Source organism: Cibotium barometz, chromosome 39, assembly GCF_041138505.1.
Source record: "Cibotium barometz isolate CiBa-2024 chromosome 39, ASM4113850v1, whole genome shotgun sequence".
In the NCBI taxonomy this organism is placed as follows: Eukaryota; Viridiplantae; Streptophyta; class Polypodiopsida; order Cyatheales; family Cibotiaceae; genus Cibotium; species Cibotium barometz.
The window spans coordinates 40,496,322-40,513,003 of record NC_141084.1 but is presented as its reverse complement, the minus strand read 5'-3'; the positions used below and the strand labels follow the sequence as shown (position 1 = coordinate 40,513,003).

General features: G+C 37.9%; 1 protein-coding gene across 2 annotated transcripts in view; it reads left to right on the top strand.

Annotated features, from left to right (window-relative positions):
- LOC147616089 (uncharacterized) overlaps positions 1-1,162 on the top strand; it is a 4,988-nt gene extending 3,826 nt beyond the window's left edge. For both annotated transcript variants that reach the window (XM_086778080.1, XM_086778078.1), the window contains exons 4-5: positions 121-325; positions 486-1,162. In XM_086778080.1, coding sequence (XP_086634206.1) covers positions 121-325; positions 486-988 — 708 coding nt within the window. In that variant the 3' untranslated portion in view covers positions 989-1,162. The remainder of the gene's footprint in view (positions 1-120; positions 326-485) is intronic.
- Positions 1,163-16,682: the final 15,520 nt, after the last annotated feature.

Here is a 16,682-nt window from a genome sequence, read left to right as displayed (position 1 = left end):
CCAAGTGCTAAGTGAATTTTTACTCTCAGCTAGCGATATATCGCTCAAAAAAAAGAGAGCAGATTAATCTGGAATTGATGTGTTTGATTTGCCATAATACGTTCCGTGTGCGGTCATCAGACATCGATAATCATGGCCGAGAGGCCAATGGAATGGATAGAGACAGACGATTGCATCAACACATGTGGGCTGCAAAGGCTGTCAGTTGGCCTATCTACCGACGCCCTCCTTGAGCGTGAGTTCACCAGAAAGCTATGCTTTTCCGAATGCAGGAGCAAGTGCCCTAACATTAACGACCTTTACACCAATCTAGCAGCAGGAGAAGGTGCTAATCGCCATCATTATCACTAATCTCCCACCTTCATCTCTCGTATGCTTTTGATAATTATACATCTCGCTGGACGTTAATAAGCCGCAGCTTTGCATCACTGCAGCACTTGATTATGCAGCGCAAACCCTGATTAATGAGTGATTAATGTGTGCAGGTATCTATCTTCCAAGTCTATGCGATTCCCTGAAGCCCAAGGCAGCTCGTCGTTTGATATCCTCTCCACAGCCAAGGCAGCCAGTTACAACGGCGAAAGGAGAAGGAGAGGCGATATATTCAAGCCAGACGCAGCTGCAATCCGAGGTCGTAATTGTAGCTGCACCAGACAGCGCTGAAATCGGCGTAGCGCCCGCAGTACCATCTCCACCTCCAACAACGCCGGCATATGGTGCAGAAGAGCCATATCCTGCCACAGAGCGACCATCATACAGCTTTGATGATGCAGAGCCTCCATACGAATTCCCACTACCTTCCTACACAGAGGGACCCTCCCCCATGTTCCCCTCTTACGTTACCACGGCGGAGCCACCTCTCGAGGGAGAACCTCCTCCTGCACTTACCCCACAAAGTCCTTACTATGCAGGAGAGCCAGTTTCTTCTACCCCTACCACTCTCTCTAGCCCTAGCCTCTCCCCCTCCTACTATGAAGCAGGCTTCTGAACCAATGGCATGGCAAACCCAAATCGCCCCTTGATCATCAGAGCACCACGTCCAAATTTTGTGTAGCATTACCATATGATGCCTTGGCTTCTTTAATAAATAAATGTCAAGTTTTTCCCAAAGGACAATTCATATTATAAACATTATAAACATGAAAGCATTATGTTTACCCAACTTGGCTTGTTCACACGGCCACAAGGTTGGCCTTTGGTTGTCTGCCATAGCCCAACAAAAACCAAAATTATGTAGATACCTTTCCTTGAGTGTAAGGTAGAATGGCAATGGTGTCATTCTCCCCACCACAAAGTGATGGGAGGCCTTGAGAATGGCACCACTACCATTCTTCCTAGAATGTAAGGAGGAATGGTAGTGGTGCCATTCTCCCCATGAAGTGATGGGAGGCCTTGAGAATGGCACCACTGCCATTCTTCCTAAAATGTAAGGGAGAATGGCCGTGGTGCCATTCGCCCCATGAAGTGATGGGAGGCCCTGAGAATGACATCACTACCATTCTTCCTAGAATGTAAGGGAGAATGGCACCACTTCCATTCTTCCTTGAATGTAAGGGAGAATGGTAGTCGTGCCAGTTTTCCCTTCAAGGTAATGGGAGGACTTGAGAATGGTAGCCACTGCCATTCCTCCCTGAAAGTAAGGGGAAAGGCAGTGGTGCCATTCTACCCCTTTAGAAGTTGGGAAGTGAGGCCTTGAGAACGGTAGTGGTGTCATTCTCCCTTGTCAGGTGATGGCCTTGAATGTAAGGGGAACAACAGTGGTGCCATTCTTCCTTTAATGTAAGGCTGAATGGCAGTGGTGCCATTCTCCCCTTTAAGGTGAGTCATGGGAGGCCTTGAGTGTAAGGGAGAATGGCAGTGGTGCCATTCTCCCCACGAAGTGATGGGAGGCCTTCAGAATGGCACCATTGCCATTCTTCCTAGAATGTAAGGGGGAATGGTAGTGGTGCCATTCTCCACATGAAGTGATGGGAGGCCTAGAAAATGGCACCACTGCCATTCCTTGGGTGTAAGGGAGAATGGCAGTGGTGCCATGCTCCCCACAAAGTGATGGGAGGCCTTCAGAATGGCACCACTGCCATTCTTTCTAGAATGTAAGGGAAAATGATAGTAGTGCCATTGTCCCCATGAAGCAATGGGAGGCCTTGAGAAGGCACCACTGCCATTCTTCCTAGAATGTAAGAGAGAATGGCGCCGCGCTCCTAGTCAATATGTATATAGGACTTTGATAGTAAATTACATGTAAATGAACTTGTCCAAAGATTTGCAATGATGTCAAAAACACCAGACACCTGTGCATACCTCATGCCTTTCCATGAGGAAAAGGGATCAAAAACTCCTATGCTTAAGCATGAGGTGACGAAAGAAAAACTAAAAGAATACAAATATTGGATTCTTGCTAGGCAACATTCTATATATGTTGCAAAAGGATTCTTGAAGAATTGGGAACAATGGGCTAAGAGAAGGGAATTTTATACAAGAAGAAAGGCTCGCATTGTGGTGGATGCTCCTATGGAGGCAATTTGCAAGATATCAACCATGGCCGACATAGAATCACAAAATGGTCGTGTGAAGAATCAAGACTATATCGACATCTTGCAGCATCGTTTAGCATAGTGGATGGCATTTAGAGGGCCACCAAAGCCACCACAAGGCTTAGTAAAAGGTCATAAAGATTGACTAAGTTGGGATGTAAGTAAAAACCTTGCTAAATCAATATTTTGATATCTTTTCTTTTTTGTAAAGTGATATTTCTCCCTTTGCTAAAGGAGAATGACATTACTGCCATTCCCCTACCTACATTGGTTGCATAGGAGAATGGCACCACTTCCATTCTCTCTTAGTTAAAATGGCATTCTTCCTTTGGTAAGAATGGTATGAGAGGAGAATGGCAGTGGTGCCATTCTCTCATCAAACCATTCTTAGCAATGGAGAATGGCACCACTGCCATTCTCCCCTATGATGAGAGAATCGCACCACTGTCATTCTCCCCTCATACCATTCTTACCAAGGGAGAATATCATTCTAACTAAGAGACAATGGCAGTGGTGCCATTCTCCTATCCAAACAATGTATGCAAGGGGAATGGTATTAATGCCATTCTAACTAAGAGACAATGGCAGTGGTGCCATTCTCCTATCCAAACAATGTATGCAAGGTGAATTGGATTCTTACTAAGGGAGAATGTCAAGGAGAATGGTACCACTGCCATTCTCTCTTAGTAAGGATACCATTATCCCTTGGTAAGAATGTTATGAGGGAAGAATGGCAGTGGTTCCATTCCTTCTTGGGATGAATGGTTTGAGGAGAGAATGGCACCACTGCCATTCTACCTTCCAAGCAATGTAATGTGGAAGAGTGGCACCACTACCATTCTCTCTTAGTAAGGATGCCATTATCCCTTGGTAAGATTGGTATGAGGGGAGAATGGTAGTGGTGTTATTCCTTCTTGGTAAGGTTTGAGGAGAGAATTTGGCACCACTACCATTCTACCTTCCAAGCAATGTAATGTGGAAGAGTGGCACCACTACCACTCTTAAACTATTACTAAGGGAAGGATGACAGTGGTGCCATTATCTTCTCGTGCCATTGGGATTCTTACGAATGGAGATTGGCAATGGTGTCATTATCTTTCCAACTTTTTTAAGGTGTTAAGATTTCATGTATCTTATATATCTTTTTTAAGGTGTTAAGATTTCATGTATCTTATATATCTTTTGTTTTTTGTAGAATTTTATATCAGTGGCTAGTGTATCCATGAGTAATGACTTTGCGACCAAGGATACACACATGGTCACATATCCTCTCAACATATGTGAGAGGTGGATCAACATTTTGAAGGCAATAAAGGAAAGGAAACTTGGTGGACGGTTGCCAACCATAATTAATATGAGTTGCCTATTGGGCTTGAGTGAAGAGAATGTTAGGTGCATCCAGGATGAAATCGAGAATGGAACCATCGTATTATTCAAGTCCCGGGCGGACAAGATAGGAATGTTATTGACATTACAGAGAGGGCAATGATGATGAAGCAAGATAAGGTCATGCAAGAAGAATTGCTAAAGGGTTTTAATGCAAAATGCTCATTGAAGGTGTCCAATCAATGGCATGAGCTTGCAGAATATTATCAAATTTGCAAGGAACAATATGAGTGCTTGTGTGCATGTTGTGAACCTTGGTTGAAGGCCAAATTACAAGTAAGAAAGACAACCCCCAACCACCGAGTTCCTTCCTACAGCTGTGAAATATGTGGATTGGATCATTAATGCAAGAGAAGGTATCTCTGCCTTCAAATCTTGTTTTCCATGCACGATTTTCATGGTAAATATGAAGATGGAGGGTCAAGTGTTTCTTGTACGTCACTTCCATGGAGAGCTTTCTCCAATTGGGTTATGTGTGATTGAAACCTCCATGAGTCCAGCTAATGATGTGGAATGGAATGACGATAGGTTTGGAATGCTGATCAAGGGCTTGATAGGCTACATTATCCCCAAAACAAATCATTCTATTGTCTTTTATCAATTTAAGGCAGTTGATAGGTATGGAAGATGCTGTAAGTAAACATGCAAGATGGTCCAGAAGATTTGTGGGAATAATCAATCCAAACAAGGCCCCCTTCATGGGAAAGACAGAGACATTCATTATGCTTACCTTCTGTAGCCGAGAAGAAAGCTATGCTGGATACGAGCACATGCTAGAAGCCACCCAATCATACAATTTAATAGGAGTTCAATATGATACCGAAGATATGGAGGATGCACAAGGTCATCTAAAAGATAATGTCATAGGTGATTGCATCAATAACTTATGTAGAGAAGATCACCATGTTGTTGATATCTTCATGGGTTTCATTGAGGTCTTTGGAAAACCATAGAAAAGTGGTTTCTTTAGTGACCAATAATCGTCAAGCCAAGGAGATGCAGAAAAATTGTGTGAATTTTGTATCAGAAGATCCAGAGCTTGAGGAGTGGGCAGGCATCAAGAAGGTTGATTCACCTAAGGTTGTGGCAGAAGAGGCAAATGAAGATTATGACCAAGAATCTCCACGAAGATACCCCTTGGAGCGTTTATCGAAAGAGCAGCTTGCTAAAGTTCCACAATTCACAAGCATTGCAGACATTGAAGGTGCTCATGAATAGTTGATTGTTTATCCTTCAGGTTGTAATTTAGAAGTATTGGATTATGTTCTTTTTTTATAATACAACTTTTACTATGGCACATTCATATCTTTGTATAGATCCTTTTATGTCTTTTAATGTTACAATAGAATACATGTGAGTCTTTGTTATACTTAATTTGAGATAGTGGAGTACTAACAAGACTCCATTCATAAATGTCGTTTTTGAGTTGAGATATGTAAGTAAAAAATTGCAAGAAATATCTAGTTTGTTTCTACTTTGTGTTCTTTTTATTTGTATGTTGCGAGACGAAAGACATGATTATTTTATGATAGGAAATCTATATGAATGTGATAATGTATCATCCCTCCCCATTGTCTTAGTACCACTCTTTCCTCCGACATTACCATATACTACAACTAATTTTTCACGAAGGGGATGGTAGTGGTTTTGCATTTTGGTTCAGGGGAGAATGGCACCACTACCATTCCCCCCAATGATAATGCAACCACTTCCTTTCTCATCTAAAAAATATATATATTCAATAGGGAATGGGTCCTTTAATAAGATAACATTGTGATTGGGGTTAGAATGGCACCACTAGCATTCTCCCCAAAATGATAATGCACCAAACAAAATAGAGCCATGCTTCATGCTTTCATTATAATCAGAGTAGCGAGAATGTCGGATCTACAATTCTCCCTTGGAAAGTTTAATGATTGAACTTGAGGATGGCACCATTGCCATTCTTCCTCGATTTCATACAAGAGGGAGAATAGCGATGGTGCAATTTTCCCATCAATTTTCTATTTTTGGTGGAGAGAGGAGGGGGAGAATGGTCTCCTTTAATTTTCTTATCCCAAACCAAAATTTTCAAGGAGATGATGACACAATGCCATTTTTTCCTAAGTAATGGGGCTACCATCTCCCTTAATGAGATGAGAATGGTACCAAATCCATCATTGATCCCTAAAATCAAATTTCCCAATAGGATTGGAGAACAGCACCACTTTCATTCTCCACAATGATAGAGGATCCTAAACCCTTCCATTCTAGTGGGAAAAAGTGGAGAATGACGATCTCTCTCAAAACCAAGTTAAGGATGGGAGAACAACACCCTGCCATTCTCTCCTATGATAGTGGACCAAACCGATGAAAGTCAAGGTAGATAATGAAGTGGTGCTATATTTCCATTAAACCAAAATTTAGTGTAGATAGTTATGATAATAGAAAGTTGGTGACTATTTTTATGTGTGTATTTAATTAACTATTTTTAATATTTGAACTCACAAAAATGAAGGGCACGAGGAATGGTATTGATACAATAAACAGAGACGGAACGGGAGCTACAAGTATAGGAGATGATGTAGCAGGAAGGGGCTTACACAATGCATGTAATTTGGAGAGTATTGCCACTATAAGGATAGATGAGAAGAGAGATCTTTGGAGGAGTTGAGAGAGAAATTTTGATGACAATCAAGATCCATCTCCAATTCCATTGCATTATGATACGATAAGGATGTCTGTAATATTGGACCTAAATGGATTACTATTAACATGTTGGTTTAAGTCCCAGATACTCCCCTCCATAATGTGTCAGAAAAATAGAAGATTTATGTTTCTTCGGCTTCGATGCATTGAATTTCTAAAATCATTTCTTGAAAGATTTAATGTCAGTATTTGGTCAATAGTAGAAGAACACAATGTTCTTTAGATGATAGAACACTTGTAACAGGAGAGCCTCCCATTCTTTGTGATATGGAGTCAAGAAGGTTGCTACACGTACAGTAAGAAGAGAGTCATCCGACCTGATAAGCCTTGTGTTGAGGCACAGTTCAAACCCTTGGTAAACATCTCAAAAGTATTTGGATGTGATGCTAGAAGGACCATACTTATTGATGACTCTCCTTATAAGGCTTGTCTCTGTCCGCCGCCATCAACTTGCATATTTCCTTGTACTTTTAATGTTCAAGATAGGGATGATACCCTACTTCTAGGGGAGTTTCTACCTTACTTGCTACATCTTACTAAAGCTAGTGATATGCACAGTGAGATAGAGACTAACCGGTATGGACAATTACATGTGTCTGAAGGCCATGTTGATTGGGATAGTGTCAAAGAAGTTGTTGAGGAATGGGTTGAGCATAATCATCAATGGTCAACATCAGAGTATAGAATAGGAATCCTTCCTATTGCATCCCAACTAAGAAAGCCTTTAAGCAATAAGAGAGATTTAGGTGGTGCAACATTTGGTCCTCCACTCAATTCATCATAGCTAAGACTTTTAAGGGATTCACCTCCAGTATCCAAGATGAAAGATATTCAAGCTATTCATCTTACTGAGCAACTAGGATTCGAAGCTATTCATCTTGCTGAGCAACTAGGATTCAAAGGAAAATTTATCAAGCCACACACTGCTAAGGATTACATAAAGTCCTTAAGGATTGCACATGGTTTCTCATGGTATAAATATTGTATTCTTTTATCTATTTATATCTCATATATTTATTTGATGATGAATATGAGATCTTATTCTTGGTGGTGCTACTTTTGGGATGATATGGATGTAAAGGGGTGGAGATCAACGTGTTTGAGTAGATATATATTGGCACGTGATCCACTTCGAATAATAGCATTTCCTATTCCATTCATGCAAGTGTTTCAAATCCGGAGCATGAATTTTGAGGTCCATGAGTCAACCATAATAGGCGCTAGGCTTGGTCTTTTTTCACATAGTTTTATCAAGAGAGGGACAATCATCCTTCATTATGGAGGGGATAAATACTCATATAAATATTGGATAAAGATGTGTAACGTCAATCCAAGGATAAATAAGTATTCCATCTTAGAAGACCCTAAAGTCTCATCGAAGAAGGAGATGGTGTACATTGTTGGTGATGTTAGAAATGGCTATGTGACAGGGTATATCAATAGTAGTAGAAGTTCAAGTATCAATCCCAATGTATGTTATGTATTTTCTCTTGAGTTATCACCTTGGTCCATCTCTATGGATAATGTAGACATTGTAGAATATGGTTATATTTATGTTGAAACCATAGATGATATTTTTATAGGTGATGAGCTATTCACAGACTATGAGTTTGATTAATTACATAACGCTATGAATACTTTTTCATTCATTACCAGATGTCATTTTTTGTGTGTTCTGTGCCAATGCAATCTTACACTTTGAATATAAATGCTTTTGTGTCTTTTAATTGTGTGAGGAATACTTTGTTCATTTGCAAACATTAAAGGTGCTCTCACAAATAGTTCATTTTTTATCCTTCAAGTTGTAATTTAGAAGTTATGGATTATATTTTTTGTTAATACAACTTTGACTTTTGCACATTCATATCTCTATATAAATCCTTTGATGTCTTTTAATGTTACAATTGAAGACATGCCAAATCTTTGTTATGTTTAATTTGAGACAGTGAAGTAATAACAAGACTCCATTCATAAATGTCTTTTTAAAATTGAGATATGTAAGTAATATTCCAAGAAATATCTAGTTTGTTTCTACTTTGTGTCCTTTTTATTTGTGTATTGCGAAAGACATGATTACTTTACCAATGTTTTACCAATGGACAGGAAAATCTATATGAATGTGATAATGAATCATTCCTCCCCATTGTCATTCTTAAATAGTACCACTCTTTTCTCCTCCATTATCATCTTCTACATCTAATTTTCCAAAAAGGGGATGGTAGTGGTTTGGCATTTTGTTTCGGGGGAGAATGGCACCAGTACCATTCTCCGCAATGATAATGCACCAAACCAAGCCAAATAAAACAAGAGGGAGAATGCCACCATTGCCTTTCTCATCTCAAACCAAATATTCAATGGGGAATGAGTTTGGAAAAGTCTAGCTAAGATGACATTGTGATTGGGGGTAGAATGTCAACACTACTATTCTCGCCAAAATGATGATGCACCAAACCAAAAAAAAAAAAGCATGCTTTCATTGTAATCAGAGTAGGGAGAATGGCAGAACTATCATTCTCCCTTGGAAAGTTTAATTATTAAAGGAGGATGGCACCATTGCCTTTCTTTCTCCATTTTATACAAGAGGGAGAATTGCAGTGGTGCAATTCTTCCATCAAATTAGGGAGGAGGGGATAATGGTGGCAGCATTGCCATTCTCCTTTTAATTTTCTCATCTCAAACCAAAATTTTCAAGGAGAGAACGACACAATGCCATTTTTTCCCTGAGTAATGGGGCTACATCTCCCTTAATGAGGTGAGAATGGTACCAAATCCATCTTCGACCACTAAAATCAAATTTTCCAAGCAGATTGGAGAATAGCACCATGTCAATGATAGAGGGTCCTAAACCCTTCCATTCTAGTGGGAAAAAGTAGAGAATGACAATCTCTCTCAAAACTAAGTTAAGGATGGGAGAACAACACCCTACCAATCTTCCCTAGTATGACAGTGGACAGACCAGTCTATACATTATAAATTTGTATGTTTTATATTATGTTGTCCAACCCTTAACAATAAGGTCATCCAATGAGGAGAACAGAACCATGACCATTTATTAAACTATTTGAATGTGACAATTGTAGAACAACACTTCTTAGATCTAATATTTTGATGGTGTTTATGAACACCACAAAGACCCTTGAGATGATGACGGCTCATGCTACCAAAAATTACATTTCATAGTGGGTGTACCTAAACTAATTTTCTAATAAGGATTGTACATAGGTTCAAGACGGTTGCTAGAAACCATTTTGTATTTTCGAAGTCCGATCCGTGGACCAAGGACGGCCTTCCGGACTGGAGTCGTAGCCTTGTAAGAACTAATTTACCAAAATTGAGGAAGAATGGCACCACTATCATTCTCCCTTAATTCAAAAAATAGTTGTAAAAAACCATTTTGTTTTTTTTAGTCCCTTGATAAATGCCAATGGTGTCATTTTGGGACTATAAATCTCAATGACTCAAGTATAATATCTTCATTTCCCATGGGAGGAGTATGGTAATATTTGTGCATGTAGCTTTCTTTCTTAATATTGGGGAAATTTGATTAGGTTTTACATCACAAATTAACCATAAAACCTATATTTTGAGGAAAATTGATCATAAAATCCATAAACACTGCCATTCCGGGAATTGGGATTTTCCTGAATTACCTAATACGGCCTCTAGACACTCAATTGACAAGATCTGACACTTAACCGACTCTGATTGACTGTCCTCTCACTTGGCATTGGCTGAGAATTATGACTATCCTCTCACGTGGCATTGATGAGACTGACTCAGAATTCTGACAAAAGACAATAGATTTGTCCCCACAGGGCCCCACAGGGGTTCTTCCTCCATCATCTCAATCAAGACAACAAAATATAGCTTCACAACACAAAAACTCAACAAATCAAAAAGAGCTCAATCTCAACACCCTATATTCTTTACTAAAATAAATCCAAACTGTCTCAACATCCCTGAGACTTAAGGCTTCAAGGAAAAAAAAACACAAAAAACCTCTGGGGCACTTGACGGATAAACTCACAAAACCTCCACGGGATACGGGATTCAACACTCACTAACAAAAAATAGCAACATTTGAATAGAAACCAATCTGGACCAAGTATCTAATAGAGGGGTTACTCAGAGAACCCAAAGACGCATCTCTTGGCCAATTATCTGGTCTTCCTCTTTCCCTCAAACAAGTCCCTTCACACTGCGCTCTCCTCCATGATCATCACCATATGTAGGATCTCTAGTCCTCTTGTCTTTAGCAAAATCAATTCAACCTGTAGGAGCCCACTCTACTGCAGATAACGCTCTTCACTCACTCGTGGTAACACGAACCCCCTTGTCCTGGAGAGTGTCCTCTTTCTCTACTCAATTTTCCTTTCCTCTAGAATACTACGTTGCCTGCTTCTTCAAAGGCCCATATTGTTTCTATTTCAATTTCATACATGCGCCTATCCATGGCCACGCAACGGTCATCTTCTCTAAGGTTTTAAACCGTTATTCTACGATTTATTATTTATTGGGGGTTTGAGGTTGGCACATCCTTTGAGCATATTCCTTGACCTCAAAAAAACCTATCAAGGTAAGTTTGTACACAAACACATACCGTGCTTCAAACATAACTAAAAAATAAAGAACTTGTCTAAAAAAACCTCTATCACTGTGCACTTATACAATCCACACCCTTTCCATTCACATACAACACATACCACAAACATACATTGACCTCTGACTCAATGTCTATCTCTCTGACACAAAACCAGGATCACTTCGCACTCTGTTAAGCTCAACCCACCAAGAAAACTCCACCCACGATCACTTCACACTCTGTTAAGCTCAACCCACCAACAAAACTCCACCCAAGATCACTTCACACTCTATTAAGCTCAACCCACCAAGAAAACTCCACCCAGGCACTCTTAAAAAAACCCAAACACTTCTGCCTATAGCCCTACTAGTTACCGGCCCTCCCATAGAGGTCTAGATGCCTTAGACTTAGATGTCCAAGGTCCTACACATCATCCCAAACATGTGTACATCTTCCATAGCTAGTATCAACCCCATACATCCCTAGTATGATCCCACATCAAGCAACAGAAAGTAGCCATAACTGCAAAAACCACCCTTCAGTCCATGAAAACCACCCTACACAAAACAACAAAGCTACGCATATCTGTGAGTGGTTTTACTAAACCAACCACATGGGCATGTAGTAGACATCCATACCTTCCCACCCATCACCTGACATCATAGTTTGGACATGTGGAGGGGTCCCATGAGCCCAATACAAGAGTTGTCACAGCCTGCCCTGTTCTAGTTGTGTTGTCCTCACAGAATTCCTAACAAACCCTAAAAAATCCTCATATGAGAGAATCCCCAAACAAAACCAAGCATGTAGCCATCTAGGGTACCTTTACAACTTCAATCTTAGCCCTTGAGCTCCCATCTTGGACAAAGGGAGGTCTTCCATCAGCCTTCTTCTATGTCTACATCCACAAAGGCTACATCAGCCTTGTTCTATGTCTACATCCACAAAGGCTGAATCTCTGTAAAAATCCACAAAGTTATCTTTGTGTCTACATCCACAAAGGCTAAATCTCTGTAAAAATCCACAAAGTTACCTTGTACTTGTTAAATCTCACCTAGAGTAGTATGTATCACTTTTACAAGGATTAGAGATGGAGAAGAGTTAGCTTTGGCCTGGGGAAGGGCTTCCCTTCATAGAGAAAAAATTGAGATTAGGATTAGGATTTTAAGAAAGAGAATGGAGATGAGCCAAAGAAAGAGAAGAGGAACCTTATCACCATCTTTGAACTTGTGAGACCCCTCTACCCCCTCCACGCACCGGATTCTCGGTTGCTATAGCAGCGGAAGTAGCTCCCTCTTGTGTGGAGCAGGGTTTCCCACTCGGGCGCCCTCAAATGTCCAGACACGAGACTAATCTGGTGGTCACCGCTTCGTCGATCCTCGCCCATCGTACCGGAAGCACACCATTTTTCAACCGTACACCGAGGCTGGTCAAGGCTTTGCTGCATGAGCCATCCTTTGAACACTCCTCGTCGCCAGCTGTTGCAGCCAAACCTCCCTTAGAAAAACATATGCCAAATGCTCTCTTAAGACAGTCCTTTAAGAAAACAGGGTTTCTATGCAAGTTTTCAGTTTGATTTTCTTTTGAATACAATGAGTATTTCTTGAATCAGTATCCCCATAACTTCTTGAACGGAATTCTGAATTTCATACCAGAATTCCTCGAATTCTGTAACCTTGATCTACAGATCAATTCGAAGGGTCTCAAACTTAGTTTTAGTTTTGGTGGAGTTTTGAGTGTATTTTTTTAAACTGGTCACACCTTCTTTCCTCAAAACTGACAAAAGAGTTTGGTCTTGGTCATAGTCTGATTCACAGTTTGAGATTGATAAGATTTTTCCTGAACTGTCTTTCTTGAAAAGGTTTGATAATTCAGTTATTAATTTACCTAATTTCTTTCTTTGATTATACACTTAACTAATTTCTAAGTTAATTACGAATTCCTACGAGGAATAAAACATTCATTTATCTGAATAATTCGATCTCGATAGATTTTTTGAATTTTCTTTTTACAAACCGTGTGAATATAAAATGAAAGAAATTTCTCTCTTATAGTATTTAACTATTCATTTCAATTACTCATAGAATTTAAACATAGAATTTAAGAGAATTCTAATTTTAATATAAAAATTCTTTATCCATCTATTTATGCATAAAAATCAACTTCAATGTGAATAACACTTTTATAATAATAAAAATTTCTTTATGCATCTTTCCATGCATAAAAATCAATTTTGATGAAAATAACACTTTTATAATAATAAAAAATTTCTTTTATGCATCTTTCTATGCATAAAAATCAATTTTGATGAAAATAACACTTTTATGATAAAAAAAAAATTATGCATCTTTCTATGCATAAAAATTAAATTTAATAAAAATAACACTTTTATAATATTTTTTTTCTTTTATGCATCTTTCTATGCATAAAAATCAATTTTGATGAAAATAACACTTTTAAAATTAAAAAATTTTCTTTATGCATCTTTCTATGCATAAAAATCAATTCTGATAAAAATAACACTTTTATAATTAAAAAAATTCTTTTATGCATCTTTCTATGCATAAAAATCAATTTTGATAAAAATAACACTTTTATAATAATAAAAAAATTCATTTATGCATCTTTCTATGTATAAAAATCAATTTTGATGAAAATAACACTTTTATAATTAAAACAATTTCTTTAAGCATCTTTCTATGCATAAAAATTAATTTTGATGAAAATAACACTTTTATAGTAAAAAAAAAATTATGCATCTTTCTATCCATAAAAATCTAATTTAATGAAAATAACACTTTTATAATTAAAAAATTTTCTTTTAAGCATCTTTCTATGCATAAAAATTAATTTTGATGAAAATCACACTTTTATAATAAAAACTTTTCTTTATGCATCTTTCGCATAAAAATCAATTCTGATGAAAATAACACTTTTATTATAAAAATTTCATTTATGCATCTTTCTGTGCATAAAAATTAATTTTGATAAAAATAACACTTTTATAATAAAAAAATTCTTTTATGCATCTTTCTATGCATAAAAATTAATTTTAATAAAAATAACACTTTTATAATAATAAAAATTCTTTTATACATCTTTCTATGCATAAAAATCAATTTTAATAATTATTATCAGTGATATCCATGTATATTCATAGATGAATATGTACATGGAATAATTAGAATATTTCTTTTTAATCCAAAAATGGTGTGAAATACTTTTTTTTGAATAACATAAAAACAAACTTCCAATTCGACAAAATTCTGAAAAATTTTGCTATAACCTCCTTTGTATGGCTGACCATTTCTCATTTTTAACATTATATTTTTGACTTAAATTAACCCAAATTAGATTCCAAGAACTCTAATCTACACCATTTTCTAAAATCAAGAGAGTAAACAATAAAAAGAGTTTAATTAATCTTTCTAGGATTAAGAAAGACTGGAATGTAAAGAAAAGAAGGGGTGGCCTTTTCATCAAAGGCATAGCATTAGAATTTAATTCAAACATTTGCAAAGCATAAAAATTTAGAAAACCATAGATTTAAAATTCAAAAATGAGTAAGAAATTAGCTTACATGAAGCTTGTAAGGTTTCCTTTCGCTTAAGGGATTAAGAGTTCTACTCTTGTTTGGAGCAAGAGTGGCCACCAAATCACTTTGGAGAGGATTAGGCCAAAAATAATTAAATTATTAAGCTTTCCTTTGGCTTGAGGGATTAAGGGTTCTACTTTTGTTTGGAGCAAGAGTGGCCACCAAATCACTTTGGAGAGGATTAGGCAAAAAATAATTGAATTATTAAGAAATTCAATGTATATGGCTCAGGATAGGAGTAGAGTAACAGTGCATACAGTTTGGTCAATTTTTGTCAGTTCAGCTTACTTTTTGGATATAGTTTTGAAATAGGAGAGAGGAGAGATGAAATATCTCATTTTATTGATTTAAAATTGGGGATAATGATGAGAAAAAGGCACCTACTTCATGAGGAGAGATCCCCACTCTGAGGTGTCAAAACTCAGTTTTTTTACTATTTTCTTTGGTCCTTAATCCACTCTTCATCTTATGTGAATATTTACTCATTTTTGGGAGGTTTTTCTTTTCAATTTATCTCCTCCCTATATTTGGATTAATCTTATTGGTCCATTGGAACCTTAATCTAAAATTTTCAAAAAATCTGGACCCTTAGGCTAAGGTCTTTTGTGCACATTGTTATTTATTTCTAATGCACCTTAGGAATTTCTTTTTGAACTTCTGTTTCGGAAAAATTTATTTTAATAAGATGGGATATTTTTTCATCCAAAAATATCTAAAAATTGAATTACCTCTCTCTAGAATATTTTCTCTCTAGGCCAAAACAGGTAGAAACAAGATCTTTTATTATTCTGAAGAGGGAATTGATTACAGGGGAAGAAACTGGACATCTTGAGGGGCTGAGGAGGAATCTTATAGAATTGAATCACATCTTAAAACCAGATTAAAACCAAAATCTCAATAAGCTAGAGATACAATAGAGATCAATATAGTTTGTATGTACTAGAAGACAAAAGAAAGCTACTTAGATTTAAAGCCAGAACAAAAAACTGATAATAGAATTGGCAGTAAACATGGATTGAGTTGAAAACTCCATAACCAGGGGTTGAGAGCTTTGTATCTCATGCACCCATGCTCTGGAGAAGATGAACCCATAATAGTCCTAGAAATACATGAGTACTCACCTTTAGTTTTCCCTAGCTTACTTTGCTAAAAACAACTGCACATGTGTCATCTGGAGTCCAAATTAGACATGTCTAAGGCCCCCTAGCATTATTCTATTAAAAATATCACCTAAACTATTAATTCTAGGGTGGATAAGTCCCCTTAGCCCATCACATGTGTCCTTGCCCAAGCAGGAGTCCAAGCTAGATGCCAAATCTCATCAAACTCCACCTTGCAGACCAAGCCCTTCCCTACAGGCTAATTGCCAAACTAGGCTAACTAAATGAAATGTAGGCCGCCAGACTTTGGTTGTACAAAAAGAGTGAAAATGAGAAAATAAAAAATTGTGCATCAACATCATGCACAAATAGCCCACCCTGCACAAACAACCCATCCCACACACAAACAGCCCATCCCCCCCCCCCCCAAAAAAAAAAAATCAAGCTATCTCACATATAAATACTCTATCCAACACACATATACAGCTTGTCTTGAACATTTACAACCCTTCTCCTAGGCATACAACCCATCCCACTCACATGCATCCCGTATTGAGCACATAAAGACCGTACAAAAAACCCATTCCCACATAACATGCATTCCATCTTGTATACAAACATCGCATCCAATGCACAAACAAGCCATCTCATGCACAAACACTCCATCCTACACACACATAGAGCCCATCTTGACCACACGCATCCCTTCCTATGCATATACAACCCATCCCGTAGTAGACATACAACCCATCCACTCACATTCAACCCATCCTGCAAACATACAACCCATCCCACTC